Source organism: Pempheris klunzingeri, chromosome 12 (assembly GCF_042242105.1).
Source record: "Pempheris klunzingeri isolate RE-2024b chromosome 12, fPemKlu1.hap1, whole genome shotgun sequence".
Lineage (NCBI taxonomy): Eukaryota > Metazoa > Chordata > Actinopteri > Acropomatiformes > Pempheridae > Pempheris > Pempheris klunzingeri.
In genome coordinates this window covers 15,516,584-15,542,822 of record NC_092023.1, presented here as the reverse complement: position 1 = coordinate 15,542,822, position 26,239 = coordinate 15,516,584, and the positions used below count along the sequence as shown (strand labels likewise).

The 26,239-nt window shown below is 40.7% G+C and overlaps 1 protein-coding gene across 1 annotated transcript in view; it reads left to right on the top strand.

Annotated features, from left to right (window-relative positions):
• Nucleotides 1-18,897, top strand: part of atrnl1a (attractin-like 1a) — a 239,981-nt gene extending 221,084 nt beyond the window's left edge. The window contains exons 28-29 of the mRNA XM_070840582.1: nt 4,427-4,541; nt 17,125-18,897. Of these exons, the coding sequence (XP_070696683.1) occupies nt 4,427-4,541; nt 17,125-17,246 (237 nt within the window). The 3' untranslated portion in view covers nt 17,247-18,897. The remainder of the gene's footprint in view (nt 1-4,426; nt 4,542-17,124) is intronic.
• Nucleotides 18,898-26,239: the final 7,342 nt, after the last annotated feature.

Below are 26,239 nucleotides of genomic sequence, written 5' to 3'. Positions count from 1 at the left end.
GAGAGCGAGCGAGGTAGAGAGAAGGAGCGAGAGTCCCCCTCTCTCTCTCTCTCTCTCTCTCTCTCTCTCTGTGTCAGGTCAGAACCTCTGTTCTCTTCAGCTCCACTTAGAGGCTGTCAGCAGAGAAAGCTTTTATACTGGACAGACAGCTCAGCAGGATTTTACTATTGATTTAAAATCCAACCTGGACTCCACCCATCTGATTCCTCTCCTTTCTAACCTTACTAACCTCTCTACTCACCCCTCTTTTTTACTCCTCTGTCCACTTCTGCCTCTCTCTTTTTCCCTACTCCTTAATTGTCACTTCTGCTCTCTCCCTCTCTCTCTCTCTCTCTCTCTCTCTCTCTCTCTCTCACTTACTGTGATTAGATTGGGAAAGGAGCCAGAGAAAGCTCTTACAGTCGTCACATCACCCTGGCTGTGCTTCATCATTTACTTATGCACACACACACACACACACACACACACACACAAACTTTATACACTGACACAAACACACACACACACACACCCACAGACACTTTATACACACATTCATTTTGCTAAGCAGCCTGTTAATAACCACTGAGATCAAACGTTTGACTGTGTGATGTGTGTGTGAGGGGGTCGACCCGCTAGTGGAAGTGTACACACAAACTTCAGTTCATGAACTTCAGTTTGTGTGTGTGTGTGTGTGTGTGTGTGTGTGTGTGCGTGTGTGTGTGTGTGTGTGTGTGTGTGTGTGTGTGTGTGTGTGTGTGTGTGTGTGTGTGCGTGTGTGAAATACATTGACAAGAAGGCCCATTGATTTAACTAATAACTATTGCCATAAACTCACCAAGTACAAGTAGTTATATTACTTTAGTTGTCCATTAGTTTCAACCTGTGTCTACCTTTTTTTTTGTTTGTTTATTGCATTGGGTTTGGTTTTTTTTTCAGAATAATTTAACTTAAATTGTATTGTGTATTAAGATAAACCTGTTGATGTCTTACTGTTCAGTTCATACTTTTACGTGATACTTGAGTAGCTCCTCCCAACACAAGGTACTTAAAGACAAGAATTTGTGTGACCTTTACTTGACTTATTGCTCCTCAGGTATCTTTACTTAAGTGTGAATTTTAATAACCTTTTACACAGCTAACTGCTAATTTCCTGCAGGAAATAGTGTCTCGTAAACATGATGTAATATAAACATGATTTTGAGTGTGTGTGCACCCAATTAGATCAAAGGGACTAGTGGACTGTAACCACACACACACACACACACACACACACACACACACACACACACACACACACACACACACACACACACACAAAGTGAGCTGCTGTTGCTTAGAAACCATTCTGACAGTTCTCACCATGAGGTAAAGTAAATAAAGTAAATAAATGAGTGAACTGTAGTTATCTGTGAATGTACAGTCCAAATGTGTGTGTGTGTGTGTGTGTGTGTGTGTGTGTGTGTGTGTGTGTGTGTGTGTGTGTGTGTGTGTGTGTTTGTGTGTGTGTGTGTGTGTTTTACAATGATAAAGACACATGCTCTTAATTTCACTGCCAACAAACACCTGTTATTCATTTTGCATAATTTCTCTCTTCCCCATTTTATACTCCTCTTTCTCCAAAGCAAATCCTGAACGCAATAATGACTAATTGTTTTGTGTGCGTATTATCTCAATCAGGAGAAAGAGCGCCTGCTAATGGGAACTTCTACTTCCAGAGTCAGTTTTATGTTTGCATGTGTGTGTATCTGTGTGTTTTTGGTTAGTAGGGAATTCATCATTTCCTGACACTCTGAAAACACTAAACAAACAGGGGAGCCTCTAGCCTCTAATTATGCCATACGCTCTAGCACTTAAACTTATTAGCACCGGAGGGGATGTTTACGCGTGTGTGTTTGTGTGTGTGCGGGTCTCTGTGTTTGTACCAAGGTGGTCCAAGTACTGTGTTGTTGTGCTAAGTCGATAACTGCTTTGATAGCAGCATGTTAATGTGTCCTCTAATTACTCTGTATACATGCCTGCTGGGTGTTTAAAACACTGCAATATACTGCTAGATTTGATTATTTTATCCAGTTTAAAAATGTTGGACAGCTGAGTTCAGCCCCGCATGTGATTTTTGGGTATTTAGAGTTGAAGGTCAACCTCACTTATCAAATATTTGATTTTGTTGTTTTGTTGTTGTGAACTTTTATTTACTATTATTGAGCGCAGATGGTCTTTTTCCCCACAGTGACCCACTTTGTACGTATGCAGTTTGACAGAACTGCGCTGTGAGCTTCCTGTTTAAACCACAACATTTCACTGCTGGACCAGATCAGCTCCGCTTTCATAGTTTGTGTTTTCAGTATTGTTGCAGTAGAAATTGAAAGTTGTGTCATGTCAATGAGCAGAAAAGTCTTCATGAAGAGAATATATAATTCTAATAGGTAACTGTTATCTTTTAAAGGGCATATCATCTTTATGTACAGCACCTTTCTTAATAAGGTTAAAAAAAAATCCCCAAAAACAATGACCACCGCCACATGTAAAAGCATTAAGAATATAACTACTGTTTACTGTGTATAATGTTTCCCTGCAATATCTGCTTGTTTCCTTTTTTTTGTGGTTATGTAAAAGCACTTGGCTATTCTAAGGGACTGCACGTTGTAGACCGACCACCCACTGTGACCGTTTCTCTACGATGTCTGTGGGTATAATAAACGGGGAAATACACTGCAACAGATCTAGGCAGCAATTAAATTAAATTGCATTACGTGGCAAAATGATTTAGTACTATAAATGTAATTTCTCTGAGCTAAGGTTGATGTGGTTTGTGCTTCAGAGTCAGAGCACAGCAACACATTGAAACACAGTGCCCACACATTATATTTGGGCCTTTTGTATTCGTATCTGGGTAAGCCCTGGTGACTTCTGTAAACTGTTATTCTGATTTGTCATGTCAACGAGAAATCCGCATAGTAAAAGTGTCATTTGAGGCTCACAGTTGTCACATGAACTGACAGATTTGCTCATCACTCGGAGCCAAGAGGAAGGATCAGAATAAAGAGAGAGAGGGGATCAGAAACAATAAAGCAAAAGGAAAAAGAATGAAGCAATCAGGGAGATGGTTAGAATATGTATGTAAAGCACAGTGTTGAGTAATGAGGAAAGAACAGATGAGTTCTTTTTATGTATACAAACTGTACATCTGTGTGTGTGTGTGTGTGTGTGTGTGTGTGTGTGTGTGTGTGTGCATGTCACTTCCCCACAGACCACGGTAATAAACAGGGTCTAACCCTGACCTCTGTGGTATGAAGAGTCAAATCGGATCGATACCTCAGTGACTCCTTGCTGTGTATTCAGATGTAAGGGAACACCATCCCAGCCATTAAACAGTATTATACAGACAGTAAAACACAGCATATACTATCGGTCCCAAAGGCGCCGTATAGGATGGTTATTATAGTGTTGGGATGTTCATCTTTATTCTATTTTATTTTACTTTTATTTGAGTTTCACACTCTCCGCTTTCTCGTAACTTACTTTATATTGTTCCCTCTGCGCTGTCCTTGGGACGAAATAAAAATGTTTTGTAATGTCCTTTAGCTAAAAAAGCAACTTTCAGAAACCTGAAACCATAAAATCCAGGTGAAAATACATAAATACATTTGAACTGTTTTACTTCCACGAACAATTCTTTCTTTTTTTTGATACATTTTTTTTAAATATACAAAATAATTAGTGTCATGTACAATCTGCAATACTGTTTTTTTACTCCATTATGCTAATAATATGGAAATGGAAATACTAAATGGATGACTTACTTGGCTATATTGTCGTCTTTGGGCAGGGAAACGATCGATGGGCTGTTTGTTCTGAGATTGTCTCAAAAGACCTGCGTTTTCAGAACGGATGTGATGGCTGTTGTCTAAACGTGTGTATTTTCACACTTACCCAGAGAGACAGACAGAATGATCTCCTACCTGTCTACATTAGCTGCACAGCAGGTGGAGCTCCACGGGATACCAGTCAGCCTGCTTCCCCCAGCTGAGAGCTTTGATCGTGGGGGCAGCGGCAGCAGGGATCTGGATAGTAAGGCATGAGCTCTGGATGTTTGGGTGTCTTGCTACGTCCTTCAGATGGACCGCCTAACTGCTCTGTTAGCTTGAAAGGAGCATTTTGCACCTTTCCATACACACATATAAAACATACTTACATACACGCTCATGCTGGAGGTGTCACCATCTCTTCTGAGGTTGTCTGAGCGGGTAAATTAATCTGAGATCATTCTGTTGGTCATAAACTGGCATGAAATGTTTCATTTTCATTTTCATGTTGTTTGATTAAATGTAATTTGGTTTCACTGTGTGCTGCCATGTACATACTCCTATGTCTTCTCTTCTTGTATATTTTTTTTGTATCGTATTTTGCTTACCCACACCCTTTGTGTGTGTGTGTGTGTGTGCAGGCAGTGCCGAAGCCCATAGCCATGGAGCCATGTTGGGGGAGCAGAGCAGGTGTTCTGACGGTGCTGCTCTATCTGCCCAGAGTCCCGTCTGGGATTCCTCCACCAGGACAGTCTGGTACGATTCACACACAAACACACAAGTGAACATACAGTATAGAATATGTTATTTCATCGTGTAAATGTCTCTTCTTTTGCTTGGATATTGGTTGATATGTCTCAGCAACCAAGTTTTTTTTATTATAACTAGGAAACTCCATTTGGGGAATTGGCTACCTGAAGCTTCTTCTTCTAAATGCTGATGCACATTTTGTTTTCATCAGCAAAGTATTGAACTTATAGGGTGCCATATTTTCCCATAACCAGTTCTGCACTGTTGTGCATGTTGTTTTTTCTGAGGGGCTTGCCTTCTAATCCGATGTTAGCACATTAATAGTTTTTATAGTTTGTTTGTCTGCTTGGCATATTTCGTCCTGCGGGGTGGTGCACAATATTATGTTTTAAAGTGCTGCCTCAATCATGTTTTGTGCTGATGATTCTGAAAAAGGCAGATCGTGTGTAATGACCAGCTGCAGTAGCTGCTACTACTATCAGCAGACAGTTTTTATGTCCAACTGTCAGACACTAACCAGCCACGGCTAATGTGGCTTTTTATGTTTAAGTGTAACAAATATCAACTCTCCGACTGCTGATTTCTCTACTTCCATTTGATTTTTATTGTCGTTGTAAACCGTCACCTGTCTCTGATCCATGAAATCCCACGTCTTCGTCATTGTAGGCTCACAAAAACACAGTCCTTACCATTTGTGATCCCTTTACAAGATGGAAGTGTTTTCAGCCGCTCAACGGTGTATAAAAAGACTCCAGATGTACAAGCGATGCTTCTTGTGTGCCTCGCGGCAGCTTCCCATCAGCTCTCATGTAAAACAGGCTCTGGCAGTTCAAACAAAACCAGAGTAAACACACTAAATTATGATGGCATCTGAGGCATCCTCAAAAGTGTCTTGATGTCTCCCACCGCTGTCATCATTAGAGCGATCTGCCGTCACATAGTGGGGCAACACTGCAGCTTAACACTGTAGAAGGCAAATTTATAGCCAAGAGGCTACATGTTAAATCCCCGCAAATCACATATTCAGTCAAGGCGGGTCAAAGGCATCCGTCTTGCAACCTGTGAGTCAGTTCAACGCCTAAAATGTAAATGGAGACCTCTGGCTGTGTATCTGCTCATAGTGTAATGTCAGCTCAGAATCTGTGGGGTTATTCCGGTTTCTGAAGATCTGCGTCCAACTGTGGTACCTAAGTGAGAAGCGACATTGTGTTTTTTTTTTGTTTTTCTACAGTACATGTTATGGTCAGTCCAGCACTCCAGCATTCATTAGGATATCAAGGATATATCAAGATCGCTGAGTTGATGAGTGCATATTTCTTGTATGGATTTATCCATTGTCTGTTTATCCTGTTTTAGAACAGTGTGTTGTTATTTGGAGATCTTTCTTGCTACAGAGGTCTCGCTATCTGAAAACACTGACAGGTGTATTGATTGTTAGCCATTGATTCTGTGGTCTGCAGGTCAAAAGACATCTACTGTATCTACCATACTGTTTATTAAACACCTAGATTACCTATAACTGCTGCTATAGGTTTTAAATGACTATTATTCACTGTAAAGCAGGCTAATCAATGCTAAGTGAAATATAGTCATTGAAATGCTGCTGAAATGACAAATATACTGTACTGTATGTAACCTAAGACAACCCAAACTTATTTATTTTGACAAAATGTCACCCAGATTTATCCTGTAAATCACCGAATCAGTCCTGATTGAGAGAGGTTTAACAATTAGCTTATTTGATATTAATTAATTGACAGAAACCGATCGATATGAGAAATAGTGCATTTATTTTACAGTTATCCAACATTTTCTGCACCAATTAAAAATGGTCTGAAATTGTACGTCTTTTTTTAAGGATGGATGGTGGTTTTGTAGGAAATTCTGCTCAACACATTGCAGATCAACAATTTATAGCACATGGTTCAAATTTAAATGTTTTAGTATTGTGATGTCTGTATGTTCTTACTTTTAGCATCAGCACAATTTTTCACAATGATTTAATGAATAATTCAGATATACTCTTGACATATGGCACCTTCCGTCTGATGTGGTTAGATCTGCCAGGTTTCCCTCCAACACTTACTCTTGGATCAATTGTTCCCCTAAATGAGACATCCTGACTTTCCACAGCCTGAGCTCATGTTGCTGCTATAGACGGATGACATGTGATATCCCCCCCTCGCTCCAAGCAGCCACCCTGTGGCTGCAGAAATCACTGGAAAGACAGTGGCACTTCCTCACAGACCTGACCAAGGCCTGGAGCTTTATGCACCGTCAGCATGAGGCCAATCTTCTCTCCCTCCAGCTCATCTTCCACCTTAGTCCACCTCTCTCCTCGCTCACACCTATACATTTAGTCTTCCAGCCCTTTCTCTCTTCATATTTTCCATCCCCCCTGCAGCTTTCTGGGAGACTGCTGTCACTTTGCATGCTCATAGTTTTGGTCTTTATAAAGTGGACTGTATGTAACTGGAGCAGGTGTGAGAAGCCTCTGTTCCTCCAGGCAGGAAGCAAAGCCTTCGCCTTGCCTTTGCCAAACACAGTACCTGACAGAGCAAACAACCAGAGCAGACGGAAAATTAAGCACTTTGCAAGAAAGCATTTTTTTCCAGCTAGAAGCTTTACATTGGCGCTTTTTAAAATGTGGCAAGAGTCACTGTTGTCTAATACAGGGGAGAGAAAAGGGAATTAAAAGTGTGTGTGAAAGAATGTGTGAGAATGAGTCTCTTCTAAGCATCAAGTCTATTGTGGTCAAATGTTTAAATGTGAATAAAACCATAGACAGACACACAAATATAATGCATAACACAGAAAGAAATAGTAACTTAGTGTCTCAAATCTTTGACAAGCATAGCCCTCACAGACCTAAAACAAACCAAATCTGGCCCATACCGTAGTCTGTAAGACACAAACTGGCTTTGGCAGAATTGTGTATCTACTTGACATGCATTGGTGCAGATGATTGGCACAGTCAGAGGGAAGACAATGTCTCTGAGAAATTACATTTTAAATGAAGCAAATCTCCAGAAGCTTTACAAAATGAATTGGCCAACCAAAACTGAATACCATTAGGAACCTTTAGGTTTAGGTCATGTAGCAGAACGCACATGTTTTCAATTTCAGCTGACAAAACTACAGATAAAAGGCATTCAAGGACATTTCTTATAAATGTAAGGACATTTTTGTGTGTGTATGTGTGAAAATACTTCTAGTATTAGCCGTAGTATTCGTTTTCAGGAAATTAGGCCAATAAGAGGCTCATCACTTCTAGTGAGGCTGCTCTCTGGGGGACATCCAGGCTCTTCTGCTGTTTTTCTCATCAAATCGATGAAATAGCTGTCGTTATTACCACCGTTTGAAGCCTTGAAGTCGACAGTTGTGTTTGTTTGTGTGGTGATCAGAGAGTCGGTCATGATCACAGCAAACGCACACATGTACACAGGCAATGATGCGCACGCAAACGTGCAAATACACACAGCGCAGTGTCAAAAAGCACAGAGAAGAAGATAAAAGTCGCAAAAAAAAATTGCCCACCCATCATCCATCCCCTGTCTCTCGCTCCCCCCCCTCTCCCTCCATCCTCCCACCCATCCACTCCCCAGAGAGACTCTCGGCATAGGGTCAGACAGCAGGCCTCCATTGATGTTAGCATGTATGAACGTGAAGCCACTGCAGGCAAGCTCCGCCCACCCTCGGTGGGAGACACTTCAAGAGGAATCCTCGATGAGCCAGCCTATTTTAGCTTGCCTTCCCCTCGCACTGTCTTCTCTTTCTTCTCTTTGTTTTCTTCATGTCCTCCTTCGCTGTGCTCCCCTGAGGTGTTACCATTAACTGACCCTTCATATGTAAGAGGGAGAAAACGAGAAAACACCAATGTTAGTTTCAGAAGAGGAGAAAAAAAAAGACTGCAGCACCAGCGTTACAGTTTATAGTTTTTCAGCTGCCAATTTTGCAAACCATATTTCTCTCTGTCTTTTTCGTTCTTTTTCTCAGTCTGTATCATTGCAGAGCCTTTTATTTCAGGCCCTCGGCCCAGAGTGTGGCATCGTGGGATAAATGTGCTTCTCTCATTCTGGCCAATGTGTCAATATATGTTCTAACTCTCACCACTGGTGGCCAAAAGAATGAGACTGGCCAAAATTATTTTCTCCTGCAGGTTGGCTGATTTCACTTTTAGTGATAGGACGAGGAGGCAACACATCAGGAAGCAGGACAGAGTAGAACTGCTGCTCCCTGATGTTAGAAGAAGCCAGATAAGGCGGCCCTCTGTCAGATGTTTTCCATCCAGATGGAAGGAGATCCAAGCGCTGACTCAGACCGCGCTGGAGAAGTTGTATATCCATCTGGACTGGAAAAGACTTTGGATGCTCCACAAGGAACTGGAGGATGTGTGGATGGATGACATGGTGACATCCGATCTCATCTCAAGGCATCAAAATCACACTTTGTAATTTAAATGCCATGGAATTCCCCACCAGTCAGTGGAAGCGCTAAAAGCTCTCAAAAGAGATGAGAAACATCCTCAAGAAGTGTGTCTCTTCACATGTTTCTGCTATTTTGTTTTAGCCATTCATAAAAAGTCAAAAATTCACACATGGTAAGATTGTCTTAAGAAGCCCAGAAAAGCCTTTTTGCCCAGGGCAGTCTGCACTGGATTGTTACAGTGCATCTGTAACAACACTTTCAGTGAAAAAGACATCTAATTAGCAGCTTTGATTTGGCGCCTTTACTCTAGTGCATGGACACTATTATCAAGTTTTGGAAATTGCATGGATGTTGAGCACTTTTTTTTTACCATTTAATATAAGCTAAACTCTGATTGCCGGGCTCAGCATTCCTCTCTCTGTCTCTGTCCACAGGCCAGCCTGTGTGATAAGATTACAAGCTGTAGAAGAAGAGGAGGTCTCCAAGCTCTCGTACAGCTTTTCCTTCACTCTGTGCATAACGGAAACACTCTCACATAAGAAATAAAAAAAAAAAGAACAAGAACACACAAATCACTCCATTGAAAACCGAATCAAACTCGGTGATCAAATCATCATTTTCCCACGATCCTTGGCCCAATAATCAAACCAGACCTGCTGAAAATTACAGTGAACAAAAGCGAGTCGCCTCTGTCGGAGCATCTGACAGCTGTCGACAGCCAAATTGCAGTGGACGACTTATGCATGGTGCCAGCCTCCACAAGTGACTTGCACAAAAGAGGAACAACTTGACCACTGATTGACTGACTGATTCAAAGTCACAGTGGCCTGACGTGAGGGACAAAGCAGGAGAAAAAGACCGACAGTCAGGCCTAGTGAAGTAGCGGGAGGGATGGAGAAAGAGAGGTATGAAAAAGAGATCGTATTTTTGGCTCCAGTCACTTCTCTTCCATCTCCACAGCCTCAATTTCACTTCATCTTTCTCCTGTCAGTTTTACCTCTTTATGCTGTGCCTCCCACAGCTGCAGTTGTGTCATTTTTTATTGTTTCATATAAAAATAGGACTCAATCAGTGGTTAATGGATTTAGCAGGCTGCACATATCCTCAGCTTGGTGCAGTGGAGTTGTTGAGGATGGAAAGAAAGAGAAAGACAGGGGGCTACATTTCCTTCTCAGCCTCACTTCCGAGCTTAGATAGTGGGTCAATAGAGACAGAGGCACAGCGGTATTCACAGCCGCCTTCCCCTGCGCTAATCTGTCTATTCAGCACCAGAGATGGAGTCGGGAATATCAGAGAGAGAGAGAGGGGAGGGGGGGTTAAGAGAAAAAAATACAGGTACTGTAGGATGTAGAAAGTCTTTTTGAGTAAAAATAGAAAGAGCAGTGTGAGAGAGAAAGGAGGTATTAAAAGGCTGAGAGGTTCGATAAGAGAGACTGGTGGTAGTTCTTAAAAAAAAAAAAAAAAAAAACTTGCAAGTGAAAGGTGGAGATGTATCAGAAGAGCTACAGAGGGAGGAGGAGATAATGATTTGAAGGGGTTAAATAAGTGCAGCGGGTGGTAAGAGTCCATGACACTCCACCCCACCCCCCCCCCACAAAACCAGATTTGCATATTGCTGCAGCGAAGCTGGGATGATATTGTTGTCACGCTTTGATAAATCCACTCCTGGTTTCTTTTAAACCAACTGAGGGAGAAGAAGAAGAAATGAAACATAATCCTCCCCATTGCTCCCTCTCCTTTACTTCCTCACTACTCTGTTATAGCCCGTATAATCTCTCTATCCCTAAGTCTTCTCTGTCTTTCAGTTTCTTCATGTAGTAACAATTCGATTAGGTTTTCGGTACATTTCTGAAATTTCATGTGAAGAAAATTTGATTCTTCTCATATTTTCTTGAACAATCTGAATGTGAACATATTCAGCACTGTGTGAGCGGACGTTTGTCTCTTCTCCACGTTCACCTTGTGGTGTTTTAGTCAACAGCTGTGGTGATGGAGGGGGATAGGCAACAAGTGCCACCCTCTGAACTTAAACCGTGTGTTGCGGTTACTTAGATCACAGATACCTTTACTTTTAATTTTCCTACATCAGCCAAGCATAAACCCTTTTTTGTAGCTATTGAATTTTTTTGCATTTCAGCACAGGTTTTTTTAACGCATGTGCATGGAAATACGTGGATGGGAATGTCTCGTGAGTCTGAATTTATATCCTTTCTGTTCTGTTCCTCAAGTTCAACTTGGTTTCGTTCTGTCTTTGTTGCCTTCTTATTCGCTCCCCTCCCTTCCCTCTCTCAGTCCTGACAAAGCATCTTGAGGCTTTTTGCTGTATCATTCTCACTTTGGCCCTCTTTCCTAAAAGGAGGAAAAAGTCCAAATTATTATCCCTGGATAGGAAATGGATTTTGGTCATTTGCATTAAAAACATAAAAGACACTGCTATGACCAACAAAAAATATATATATCTTTATATAAAACTTTGATAAAGTGGTTGGATTCATAAATGAAACCTCTGTTGGCTTATTTTGCTAAGAATTGCTCTTAACAAAATTGCTCAGAGAGAGAGAGCATCTGCTGCGTAAAGTATCTCCTAAGTTAGCTCGATGAACCTGATGATCTTTTGTCGTGATAGTTCTGTACTTTTTTGACCAGCAAATACAGCATCAATCAGTATGAGTAATGTGTAAAACGACTCCAAAGCATGAATATTTACTCTAACAAATGTTGCTCATGTTACAACGAACAATCAGACATTTTGAGACGTCCACTTGTGCTAGTTTTTTTCTGAGGGTCAAATGAGGAGATCAGTATCATTCTCACGCCTGAAACCTTTTTGGTACTGGTTTGGCTTTATGAGTGGAAGCAGTTGGAACCAGCCCTGTGTCTTGTTTATTTAACATGTACACATAGAAACAAAAGAGGGAGATGCTTTAGTTTTAGGAGCTAACCCTGTCTCACAGTAGTGTAATTCCTACGTTTACACACTGCGATTACTACTATAGTGAATAAAACCCAGGTGATTCCTCTGGCTTTTATGGACATTACTGCCTAGTTGTGTTATTAAGATGGTTTTGGAGTTTTTAGATATGTTTTTTAAGATGCTAGTAGCTAGTATTTGCCTTTTGTTCCTGCGCCTTTTGTCTCAGTGTAAAACTGGGCTCAAGACGTCCTGGAAATGACTTAATAGACACAGTGGCATACTTATTTAAGCTCTAGGAGTTAGGTATATGTCTTTCCCAGCCTCTCCCTCAGACCAGACTGTGACTACTGGCCTGTAAGCATCGCTGTAGCACCAGTGTCCTTTTCTTCCTCTCTCTGCGTCGACCTCCTCACACCCTCCACCCTCCACCCTGTGTCCCACCATCTCCCACTGGGTGTCTGACTGGATGGCTGCTTGACTGGAATCAGAGGGCACTGCTCAGGAACTCATCTCTATTGACCCGGAATGGATCTCCAATACTTTGATCCACTGTGTCTTTGAAACCATCCATCCCACTGGGATGGACTCTCCTGTCACCCCCACCCCTTCATCTGCTCTCTCATCTTTACTCTCAGGCAACTCATGTATTTATTATGTGGACTTGAAGGTTTGATCACATCAAGTTACTGCACTGCCTTAATTTGTTGTTGAATTTAGCTTCAAAATGAGATACCTTCCATTAGAAATGGCAAAAGCTGCTATTAGAATGACTGATTGAGCAACTTTAACCATGTATAAGACTCAAGTGTGACAACTCAAGGTCTTACTGACAAATTACAAAAAATCAGATACAGGAAAAAAAAAAATGAAAGAAAAAAAACAGGACAGAAAAGTCAAGGCGCAGTCAGGACTGTGATGAGAGAGTCCTTTCTTTTTTTTTTTTTACATCTACAAAGCATGTGTCTCGTCTCGACTTTTTTGGGATATCCTTCTGCCTTTTTGTTGTCTTCTTTGTTCAAATACATTTTAGAGATCTTAAAATATGAATTTCAGGTCGTTTGGAGATCTTTTTCATCCTGCATTCTTCAAACAAGGATAGAGAAATGCTTTATCAAACACTGTAATGTACTATTAATGATGGGCATCCTAGTTAGTCGGGATCAAACTTACATGTGTACATCAAAGCAGTCGTAGTTGGGCCCCCATGTTTTCAGGGTCTTTTAAAAAAACTGATATCAGGTCCTCATAGATGCATAAATATTTCAGTATCAATGTGTTAGTGTTTGACTCTCTGATTTTCCTTTGCTTCATGTACCAGACACTACTGTAGTATATTCTGTTTACTATTATACAGATTCCTAAGCTGGCTACCATCCCCGGTGCTATTATTGAGGGAGAGCAACAAATTCAGAAGCCAGGCTTTGATGTTCAGAAGGGGAGGAGGGCGTGGTTTGTCACCAGGTTAGCAAAGGGGCTCCGCCTGTCACAGATGTTTTCCACATCAGACCTGTGCAGATATGTGTTCCTGGGGAATTTAGTCTCTTGCTAATGACCCCATTAGTCTGTCGGGAGGTGGGGAGGATTGGTGTGTGAGGGGGGGTTAATGATGCGTCAACTCACCTGACAAAACAATCACATTAACGGGCCCGGTCGCCACAGAAGCAAATGAGCACTTGCACTCACCTGCAGCATAATTTGATTACTTTTGACCAATTTCATTTCGCTAATGGAGATGTGTGTGTTCACCCAGAAAAATCAACACAATTATAATGGCAATTTGTCAGAGGTGAAAGCTATTTTGATGGAAGAATATTCAGATGTCACATTAGAAATGAATTAGTGTTTTACTCTAACTTATCCAGTCTTTGTGTTCCCTCTTTTATTAGAACTGGTTATGATATGAGAACTGGTGTTTTATATCTCGCACTCATACACGTTCAGACAAATGGACTATTAGTTTGAGGTCTTGTGGAGGTGATTTTAGTGATGTGAAATAACTGGTGGAGTTCCTGTTGTATTTGTCTTGGCCTCAAGTCCTCCCCGTAAAAGGAGTCAGGTTACAGACATCTGTATCTCAGTCTCATCTGCATCTCAGTCATTTCCTAAATCTTTCCTTTTCTTGTTTGTCTTTACTGTTTGAGGAGAATTTAATCATAAGTCCCCTTATTTTTGGGGTATTTATATTTAACAGCTTGGATGATAGGATGGTTAAGGGTTTTAAATCACATAACTAAACCTTTTTTTGTTTCATAAAGCTACATATATAACATTAGGGACTGAAATCACAGACACGATCATTATATTTTGCCCACAACAACAATGATATCACGATACAATGATATACTAATACAATAAATCCTACTTTCTGTGCAAGGGATTTTTAGAAAAATTTAAAATAAACACATATAGCGGGCACGTTTGAAAAAGTAACAAACAAACGTTTTGCATTTTACCTCGAACACTGAGGTAGCCATTAAGTACATGTAGGCCAGGCCTATTCCACCCAGAAATGTCTTTTCAGAGTCTATCGCTTTTAATCTGGTCCCAGTGGTTGTTTGACATCCTTCACTTCAACAAGACAAGAGCCAGACTAGCTCAGACCTCCTCAGATTCAGGGCTATTGTGTACTGTGTTGTTTTTTTTTTTTTACTATGGTGTTTCAGATAAAGTTGATCTGAATCTGAATCAGACATTTGGGAAGTGAATATGTGTGTGTGAGAGATTGACTGTGTGTGTGTGTGTATGTGTGTGTGTTTATAAGTCAGTGAATGAAAGAAAGACTCACGACATCAAGACACACAGGACCTGCTTTACCTCAGGCTGTTAACTCCACCGCGTCCTCCACCTTTGCTCTGCCCTGCTCTGCAATGCTGGTATCACTTTCTTGGTGAAATATTTCCACCTAGGAATTTCATACTGTTCATCCAGGCTCTGGAACGCCTCTCAGGATCCTTCCCTTCCCTTTTGTGTGAATATGGTGGCTCCACCACTTTTTTTTCTCCACCACCTCTCATGTGTTTACCTCCCATAAATTAAACGGGTTCTAATTTTGATTGCCGCCTTCTCCAGGAGGCCTGGAGTTATGACATCCTAGTAAAGTGTTGGTCAACTGGCAAACTCAAAAGGGCAAGAATCGAGGCTGCAGTGTTTCAAATAGTTCAGTATCATGTAAATCACAGAAAAGCAACAAACACACATACAGGTACAATATATTTTTAAACAAAGCAATTAGATCTAGTCTCAAAGTCTTCTACACACAGATGAGCCTGAATAATACTTGTACACTCGAAGTTTGCCCAAAACAATCACCTAGAAAAAATATAAAGTACATGGACTCAGTGTCCACAACTGCATAGAAAACTGCACACACTTTTATGGAGGTGCCTTTACTCCTGAAATATAAAAAGGATCTGCAAAAAAAATAGATAAAAAAAACACTACTGGCATTTGGACTGAACCGCAAATTACCATAGCAACGAAAAGCAAATTCTAAGGTATTGTCTGTGGTAGCCAATACAAACACACCTATATAACCATTGCCAAATGCCACAATGAACACAGAATATTCCAACACACCAGGTGCTGCTAAACGATCACCTTTCCTGCATCATTTTGGATGAAGAGAGCACATAACTGGCCGCCATATCTGTCTGTATGGCTTGCCGTCGCAGAACTTTGCAAAATATATTTGTGCACAGGTGCATGCACAAGCTGACAGTATTCACAGTTACTCACAGTTACACACATGAACCTATGCACATATTGAGTGACTGTGTAATCGGCTTTCCACCCACAAAAAAAAAAAAAATCCTAAGAATCACTTGAGTGTGAAATGCTGAAAACATCCTGCATCCAAATCATATCAAGTGTGCAGCAGATTCCCTCCACTGTTTGCCTGTTTTGTTTACTTGGCTCCTGCATACCGGCAGATTGAGCTCTTGTCGTAATGACCATGCATTGTCAAGCCCACAGTTGTCGGGAGGGAAAGACAGGACTAGCTGCACTCACAACAGCTGCCATGACTCTAAATCCACATTAACAACAGCAGCTACTGCCAAGGTAACACAATGCTCCAAGGCATCTGATGCCTTGGTGCATCCGGCCTGCTCTCTGTAAGCCGTGCTGTGGAGAGCGAGTCAAATATCAGATACAGAAGTTGTTCTTAGAGAGGTATGACATCCTGCTGGACGGTGAGAGGGAGACGGACTGAAAAATGAAAGAGAAAAAGGCAGGGTGGTGGGAGATATGCTTCAGTGACCTCAGCGTTAACCCACTTGTCTTCTGCTGAAGCCAGACACCGCCAGACACTGGCAGGAGAGACGTTGATAAAACATTCTCTTGATGTTGTGTTGCCTGCTGGTAGTATGATGCGTATTGGCTGAGGCTTTTTGCTTTGAAGTTCACCACAGTGTTTGTTTTTTTCATGTGGTTTTCATTAGCTTTTACTCCCTCTGAACTCTCAGTTCACCCTCTTTGCTTTATTTCTATTCTTTTCTTTGGACAAAAAATGCTCAATAACAGTAATTTTACTATGTAGCATTTTAAGTGTTTCATACACACTAAGGAAAAGTGGAATTCCAACATTCATTAAATGTAATTTCTTTTTTTAGCCATGCTTGAGTCACCCTTCATGTCACTTTCCAGACTCACATACAAAATTCACATTCACAGGGGTCAGCAGGTATAGTGTTGCAATGAAACAAGCTGAAAGTGACATGGCTACCAATAATGTTGCAATTAATGATTTCAAATTAAACAGAGAAAGGCCCACCAAAAATTCTTGTGAAACTCCACATTTGAATTCTGAGCAACAATTTTCCAGATTTTTCAAATATTCAAAAAAATCAGTTATGACTTGATTGTTTGTACATGGAAAGCAATTTTAATCTATAAGTAAATGTCCCATTGAGCTAATTTATTGGAATCAAGTGTGTGGATAGAGTTTGTACTTAGAAAAATAAAAGGCGACCCACAACAGAACCTTGCAGAACTCCACATTTTACCTCTGTATTGGATGGAGTGGGATTTAGGAAAATTGACAGATAATTGGAAATGAATCCATGTATTTGACAAACTGACATGGTGGTCATTGGTTGGTGGTCATAATTCAACCAAATTTTAATTAATTAGCTTCACTTCAACCGGCTAACCTTAATAACATTAAAAGATTTTTCAGCACTATGAATGAAAATATTTAAGTTACAATAATTTCTGTAAACTCTCTTTTTTTTTTCTCCGGGGTTCTAGGTATTGCTATCGCCAGTGCTCTGATAGACACATCACAACAACGAGTGACGGACTTCAAAGACCGAGGTCTGGGTTTGAAGCACCGCAAACACACCGTGCATAACCAAGGGACCTGCGTATGAATTTGATGCCCTCATCGAGGTGATAATGTATCTATTGTGCCCCCCCCAGGGAAATTAACTGGAGATATTCTCATTGACTTTCGACAAAGGGAGATTTTGACAATAAAGGCGAACCCTGCAAAAATTAGGTTTGGATGGTCTTGGAATGGCTCAGAAGGAGAGGAAATGTATCCACTGCCCCATCAACAGGCACACAAACTGGGAAGAACAGTACCCTTTCTTCTCTGGATCAGTTGGAAAACATCTTCAACATGCTCTTTTTGTTCCTTGTGTGTCGGTATGTTGTATTATGTTGGTCATGATGAACCGGGAAAACAAATTGAAAACTTGCAGATTGACGAGAATGTACAATGAGAACTTCCATGCCATGTGGCTGTGCATCTCCAGGGCTCTACTTTTCTGTCTGTCACGCACTCTGCCATATTGACAGAGAAAAACACTTGTTTTACACCAATAAACCAAAATAAATGGCTTTGAGCTCCTGTAAACGATATTGAGTTCAAATTAACTGAGCTGAAATGAAGTCCTCCTGACTTAGAAACCCAAGTGGACTCAGGAGCAATGCTGGAAAGAAATAAGAACGTGGACCTAACTAGATCAATGAAAAACACTATAGTGTGTGGTGGTCTGTGACAAGGATCTGCTTGAGGAGAAAGTCTCCTCTGGGAATTTTACTACTACTGTTGAAATGCTGAAGAACTACGTCTTGCTACGGACATCATTGGATGCAACCGTTGAAATGCGTCCTTTATGAAATACGTGTAATTCTTGTTTTTCCCCAACCAACATTTGACGTTTTACATTTTGATATTTGCTCAGGTCCTCTGTAATAGAAAAGGGTCCATTATCTGTAGCTTTGGGCCTTATACATGTCTATATATGCACTATAAGTGAAATGCTTTACCAGTACATTAGGACCCTCTTTGGGATAATATTATGCAACTGATCATCCAAATGCAATGTTTATTCTGGGCTGTGAAGTGACCTCAAGGTCAGTATCATCATCAAACACATACTACTGATGGAATTCATATGCCTATTAATTCATTTATTACTGTGAAACTACGGTATACATCTTTACTCATGACCTCCAGTAAATTTCATGCCTGCTTATTTGTGATATACAAACCTTTATGTAACATATCTCCTCATGTAATATTTATTAATTATGCAAATTAAAGTTACACAATAATTTACTAAGTTTTAAAAATGCACTAAGGATTTTTTTTTTAAAACAGAAGGCATAATAATTGATTTTACAGAGCAAGTCTGTGCAGTGTCCTTTTTTGCTTGTACCCTCAGTGTCTTTTCATTTCAAAGTATTAATTTTATGCATATCATAAGTTTTGTGTGATATCCACAGGTTTTTCCCTTTACCAATTGTGTTAAAGTTTAATTATATATTGTAAAGTCACTTTTTATTAACGGCGCATACACAGTAGAGGTATGTCTTTATGTACATGTATGTCTATATATATATATTGAGCCTGATTGTTTTCTTTCAGGCCGTTTGTTTTCATGTAATTTTGCACCAGTTTGTTGTTGAGACTTCTATTAACAAAGGGCAGCTCACCACTCTGTTTTTGTCCATATGAGCATAAATCTGTACATTTACAATTAAAACATTTTGTTGCCTCTTTGTATGGTAACTGGATCCGATATACTGTGTGTATTCTTACCTCTGGCGTTGTGGGATCGTATTGATCGGTGTTATCAGGATGTCAGTAGGGTCAGATGGCAAGCTCAGCCAACAGTATAGACTGCTATCTAACGCTGCTGATAGAGTTACATAAAGACTGGCTCAGCAAGCTGACTGAACAAACACAGAATGAAAAAACATTGATTGCGTCATGAGTTAATACTTAATTTACATTTTACATAATAACACAGCATCCAAAAGGTCACAGTTCTGTTATGGCTATCACTACTTGCTGCACCATACTCTTTTTTTTTTTTACGTAACAGGTTACTGAGCCTAAGAATGGCTCAACTGGCCCATCAGTTGGCCTGCTATTCGGGGGGGGGGGCATTATGTTTGGGCCACAACCTGATTTCTTAATAGCTACTCGAAAGAGATCCATGAAATTTGGTTTGGATTCATGATCCCTTGAGAATTACCACTGAGGTGACCTCCTGAGCAGTCTATCTAACCAGCGAACCAGAATGGTTCTTTTACAAGGCTGAAAAATGAATGAATGAATGAAAAACCAAAAAAATACCTAAGAAAACCTGTTGCGTTGCCCTCTGTCCTACTTCACTTATTTTTAGCTCTTTTATTTCTCTTTTGCTACTTGCAAACACAAAAAATAATTTTGTGTATACATAAACACAAAATGAGTGAAAATTAAATCCATCATTAAAATGTTATTTAAAGACATTTCTAAACATTAACAAATGAATTTCACGCTTCAGAGATGTGAGCTGATGTATACCGAATGCATGAAGAAGAAAAGAAAAGCGTGGGCGAGTGAGGCACTCCAGTCATGCGCCCGGTGGACACTGGCACATCGGCAGACGTAGGATGGCGGTGAACCGTGTCCAGCAGCCGCATCGAGTGGACATTAGAGGTAATGAATTTACACATTTAGGATCCAGAAAAGAAGAACCCCTTCCATTCTGGACACCACCCTCAAGCCAAACTGTCAACTTTGCGCAACCAACATCTCGTAATCCAGAGGGCAGATTGCAATGAAATTTGCCGAGCACATTTCTCTTCATGTGGGGATAAAACATTTTGATTTTAAAATCCCCTTTCTTGTAGCACCATCCTCAGAACAAACCTGATTATGAAAACTGACGATATGTTCCTTCCATATTCTTTTCTTTATTTCTTTCAAAGGCTATGCTATTGTGCACACGTATTTATACCTTAATGTGCAGTGAGGATTGTTTATACATATATACATATAAATTCAGTCTTCTTATGTCTGTATTGCTTCACTAACAAATTGACCTTGTGTCATGTTATGTCATGAGGCAGTGGTGGCTGGTTTGCTGAGGTGATCTCAACATCTTCAAAACTTGGACTGTAGAAAGCACCAGCAGCCATTCTTTCTAGAGAAAAAGCTGCTGAGGATCTGGTGGCTGCAGCGTTCTGCTGTCTGGCTACATTTCAAAATCCTTTACATTCAGTGATCGAGGTAAATAAAAAGCTGGGTAAACAATGCTCTTTATGTCAGTATTCATTTGCATGTGCCTTCTTTTACCTTAAAATACCTTTTCCTGTGATTACCACCAGTCTGCTGCTGCTCACTGAGCTATGAACTGGTTGTATTTTGTATTCAGTGTGGAAATAATTTAAAATTGTGTCTGTTAAAATGCAGTCTTATTACATTTAATGTGGTTAGGTTTGCCAGTTGCATCCTTGATCAACCTCCACAAAAACTCCACAAAGGCGTAAACCTTTCTGTCTTTGAAAATCTAGTTTGGAAAAAAGGCCTCTGAACATCACACGAGGCCACTGCTGCTTCTGTCACCACCATTAGTGACCAAGAGGAGATAAGTGCTCGTTTTCAGGCTCTCGGCTCACTGTATTTTCTTCTCAAGATAAAAGACTGCAGTATTTAGCATTAAGTGGGCTGCTGGCATCTCTGCTCTGCTCAATACCTGCACGTCAGAAGCAGCAGGAAGTGGTGCACTCTCCCTTTTATCCTGATCTAAGATGTTTTTAAACCAGTTCTGATGATGAAAGGAGGTTTTGTGTTTTTAGAGAAAAGTCAATGTGAAAAGCTCAATACCTTAACACGTAAAACAATCACTAACGTACGAAGTGGGACAGGAGAAGAAAGGAGCCTGCCTCGTCAAATGACATTCTGCCACCGTTGGACTGAAGCTACATGGGAATGTTTTGGCAAACCATCTGCTTTACTGCCCATAGGCTCACTTAGAAAAAGGAGGTCATATATTCAAACACACCAGCGTATTGTTCTCTAAATGGTTAACAAAGAAAAGATCAGTGACTACAGATAATGAAACTTCATGAAAAATTGCAAATCTAAAAAAAACCAAGCACATTTCAGACGAAGACAAACTCTCCAAACCACTAGAGAGGATGCTTTTTAGATCCCTGTGAGGTGTGAGTGAGGTCCAAAAACACACGGGCAATTATTGCTTATTGCCATGGGTGCTGCCAAACAGAAAGAAAAAAGAAAGATCTATGCGACTGCCATTTTGACCAAGTGATTTTAGTTTTCAACAATGTAGTGGATCTAACACTGCCTTTCAGCAATTAGTTGCAAGTAAACTCTGTTTCTGTATAACGCCACACCAACAGGGTCACAAAATGATCCATGTAAGCCAAAATGGTCTCAACAGCCCTGCCACACACATGCCTCAACACACTCCTCTTGTAATAAGCAGATTTATGCCGGAAATGAAATAAAACTTTAGCTCCAAAATGTAAAATTATCTTTACATTAATTTTACACAGTGACCAAGTGCTTAGACATAGCAGGGTTTTTAGCAAAACGCTAACTTCTGCAGCAGACCACCGTAGCGATTACAGTTCACCTTCAGAGGGACATGAATGGCTGTACAATAATTTGTGCCAATCAACCATAGTGGTGAACAAACCAACCGACTGTCCAGTGTGAAAGTCCAGAATGAAAAGCAGAAGCAGAAATTCAACACACACCGTTTGTAAAATAAAGCACTCTCAATTCTCTTTCAATGAAAGTGTATAAATTCTTCATAAAAACCTATTCACTCTCATAGAAAATGTTTTTCCAGGCACTACCATGTTCACCATTAATGATTGCAGCTTAAATTAACTAAGCAAATCATTGCAGCCCTACCGAGGATGGACAAAAGAACTAAAAGTTAGCACTGAATGTTGAGCCAGATTCACGATATTCTTTATTTCATTTATGATGGATATTTCCTTTTTTGGTCACTTGGGAGCAGCTGGACAAGACGAAAGCAGTGACATATTGTTGCCTTGTAAAATGTCAATTAGTGAAGTGTAGGGAAAACTGGAACTATAACAGAAAATGTGTTAATTTGAACCCTTCAAGATTCTGTTAAAGCAGCAGGTGGTAGGATTAAGAAGAGACTCACTTTATTTGATAAAGTACAACTTCAGCTTCCTCCCCCTCCTTCCCTCGTAATATATTTTCCAGATTTAGACAGTGTACTTAGATAGCTCTAGTGGAACACTAATTTGTAGGACACGTAGCTGATGTCCTGATGTCTACTTTTCATTTAACATGTCCACAGAGATGTCATTCGGCTACAAGGAGAATGAATCATATTTGTAATTTGGCTCAAGTTCAAGCCTAAATTCGAGACACAAGTACAACATTGAGAGTGGAATGAATTCTCAATTAAATTAGCAAAATCAACCATGCGTGAACTTTGCCAAGTTTTTAGATACATGCGCATACACACACACACACACCAGGGGCATTGGATTAGTGCACAAAGTGAATGGCTGCCTGTCATACAATACTGTAATACATACTGTCTGCTTACAGTATCTCTCCATCTCTGCTGCCCTTATCACTGCCTCATGCCCCACTCTTTCCCCCCCTTGGTCTTCCCCCTTCTCTCACCTCCCCCTTTGACTCGGCTGGTCAGCTGAGCCACATCCTTGCAACTGATGCCCCATCCAGACCTCAATCTTTATGCCATTATGTGCCAATTGTGGTGGGTAATTTGGGCCACTCTCTGAGGATGAGTGGCCGAGTCAGCCGGGGGTGGGGTGGGCTGACGCAGGATTACAAAGAATCGTGCTGTCCTCCTGCGTCCTACACACACACACACACACACACACATCCAACCAAACCACCATCCAGTCAGCCAGCCTCTATGACGCTGTGAAGAAAGTCACCCCAGTCTGCGTGGTCTTCTACTCAACCCTAGCATGCACGTCTCTGTGGCCTTGTGCGCCAACAAAGAGGTCCTATGTGGCCTCTAAGCACACAAAGTGCAAAGACGGAAAGGATGAAAAAGAAAGAGTGAAGCTATCAGCACTCCCTCAACTTGTGAGCAGTAACCACAGAGAAATCGTGGGCACCTGCAGGTGACCAGTTTCCTGCTTTGTCACTTTAAAAAAAAAAAAAAAATGTTGTTGCTCTGTGATTGTTAGATTGAAGTTTGGGTGGAAGATGGAAGAAGATGGAAGATAGAAGTTTTTGGTTCGAACATTTTAGCAAAGTCTTGCATTAACGCTTACACTGACTGAAGAAGTCATTTCCAAGACACTGTGTTTTTTGTTGTTTTTATTTTATTGCAGTCGATACCCACAGGCAGTCTTTATTTTCATCTTTAACAATGTTATTTTACCAGTCCTAACAATCTGTCTACAATTACTGTGTCTTTGTTTCATCAGAGCTGAGGGCCAAACATTTATTCAGATAAGTTAATGCTATATTGGTTGTTTTCCAGCTCAAGTAAGAAACAAATAAAGCGTTTTGAACTGAGTGAGGGAGTAACCGGGGACAGCAGTGGCTCAGGAGGTAGAGCAGGAGGAAACATTTTGTAGGCCGTCCACTAATTACAAGACTGTTTGTCCTGAACACGCCAACACGCCATTGGTGTCCTGAGGAGCAGGTTAGCTGCTTGCATGGCAGCCTCTGCTGTCAGTGTATGAATGTTTGTATGAGTGGGGTGAAAAGTGCTCTGAGTGGTCAGAGGAACGCTAAATAAATACTGTCCATGTACATTTTGCCACATGTCTTCCAGTATGGGATCATGTCAGGCCCAGACTGATATAACTTCTTCCTCTATGCCTTAGACTTCCATTGTTGTCCAAAAACTATGATTCAAGATTCAAGATTCTTTATTTGTTACATATACAATTATACACAGTATAATGTGCAGTGAAATGTTCTTTCCTGTTCCAGACTGAAACAAATGAAATAGAATAAACCCACTCTAACCCACACAAAGTGAAACAATAAGAGTAGAAACATATATATATATATATACACACACATAAGATAAAGATAAATAAATAATAAATCAAAGTCTAAAACTGTACAAGGTATGTGGGTGTAAATACAAGTATGCCAGAATATTTCAGGTTGTGAATAGATTGTCCATAAAGTCTGTTGTTTCAGGTTCAGCAGGCGGGCGGCCTGAGGAAAGAAGCTCCTCCTCATCCTCTCTGTGTTTCCCTTCGGGCAGCGGTAACGCCGACCTGACAGCAGCAGAGAGAACAGTCTGTGGCTGGGGTGGGTGGGCTCCCTCGCAATCTTCCTGCCCTTTGACCTGCAGCGCTGCTGGTAAATGTCCTGCAGGTTGGGGAGGGTGGTTCTGATGGTGCACTCAGCCGAGCGGACCACCCTCCTCAGGGTCAAGAAGTCCTGCTTGGTGCTACTGCCCATCCAGGTGGTGATGCTCCCAGCCAGAACGCTCTCAATGGTGCAGGTGTAAAAGTTCCTGAGCATATCGAGAGGGAGCTTGAAGTCCCTCAGGCATCTGAGGTGGTAGAGACGCCGTCGAGCCTTCTTCACCAGCGTGTCGATGTGACAGGACCACGTCAGATCCTGCGTGATGTAGACACCCAGGTATTTGAAGCTGTCCACTCTCTCCAGTCTCTCTATGGATAAAAACCTTGGGTGACATATTCCTTCAGTACCATGAACACACACACACTGTAGTGTATTTTGACTTAATCCCACATACAGTAAATCATCCTGCTGCCCCAAATACTCACTAGAGCACCGAATGCATATTAATCTGCAGCAGAAATCAGTCCCCAACAAATGCACCATTTTCTCTTGTTTGAGCAATGTTTGTTGGAAACTACAGTGGCCAAATGTTTGAGCTGAATTTGTAAGCCTTTTTTTGAACAAAATTCTATATTAATGATTTACATTTGTGTCTGTAGTAGGAGACAATGGTCTTGGAGATCCAAGCGGAGGGTAAGGAACTATTATTGGCTGAGTCATACACTTTTTCAGGGGACTTAACACCAGCCTTGTCCTAAAAGTACACACATCATTAGTACTTTTGATTATGTTGCTATAATATTTTTAATCTAATCCATCTTTAGCAACTATACAAAATATCTTTTGTAAAAAAAAAAAAAACTTTGTTGGTTGTTGTGACCTGCCCAATTAAACGATGATTGTAGAAAACCAAAGATGATTACAAGATGATTACAACAAACAGTTTTATTAGTATTCATAACCTATTTGTCAAAGTGACATGAATTGGCCACATAGGACTTCCGTGTGTATCACAGTGATTCCCTCCTGATACATTAATAGATGTTAATTGATGCTGGTGTCAGGAGACCCAACATGTTTATGTGAATTTTTATGACTTCCTCTTACAAACTGTCCATTAATGAATCGAGCTTTGGTATTGATAAACTATAAAATATGAATAATATCAGGGAGCTTGTTATGGGTGTGAGCAGATGAGACTGCAGCATGAGGATCAGTTCTAAAGACAAGTCTAATTCAGTTTTATTCTGGTTATCATTCATGTGTGTCACCTGTCCTATAGAACACTGGCAATGAAGTAAAGGGGCTTATTATATTAAATCTACAAACCCCCATAATAGGGCCATAAGAAAATCTGCATTATCATTAAGTCTTAAAACTAAATTTCCCCACTCCTGCACAAGCATCCTGCAATGCCAACACATTAAGATAATCAAACCTGAGCTGTAAATCAGCAATGATGTTTTTTTTCTTTTTTATAAGCAATATTTCCAGGAATATTCAAGGTAGAAACTTTCCACAGGACATTTTTTTCTAGGTTGGACTATTGTAACTCATTATTCTCAGGCTGCCCCAATAAGTCGTTAAAGACTCTCCAGCTGGTCCAGAACGCTGCTGCTCGTGTTCTGACGAGAACTAAAAGAAGAGACCACATTTCTCCTGTACTGGCTTCTCTTCATTGGCTTCCAGTAAAATCTGGAATAGAGTTTAAAATCCTTCTCCTCACTTACAAGGCTCTTAAGGGTCAGGCCCCATCATATCTTCAAGAGCTCATAGTACCCTACTACCCCACTAGAGCACTGCGCTCCCAGAATGCAGGTC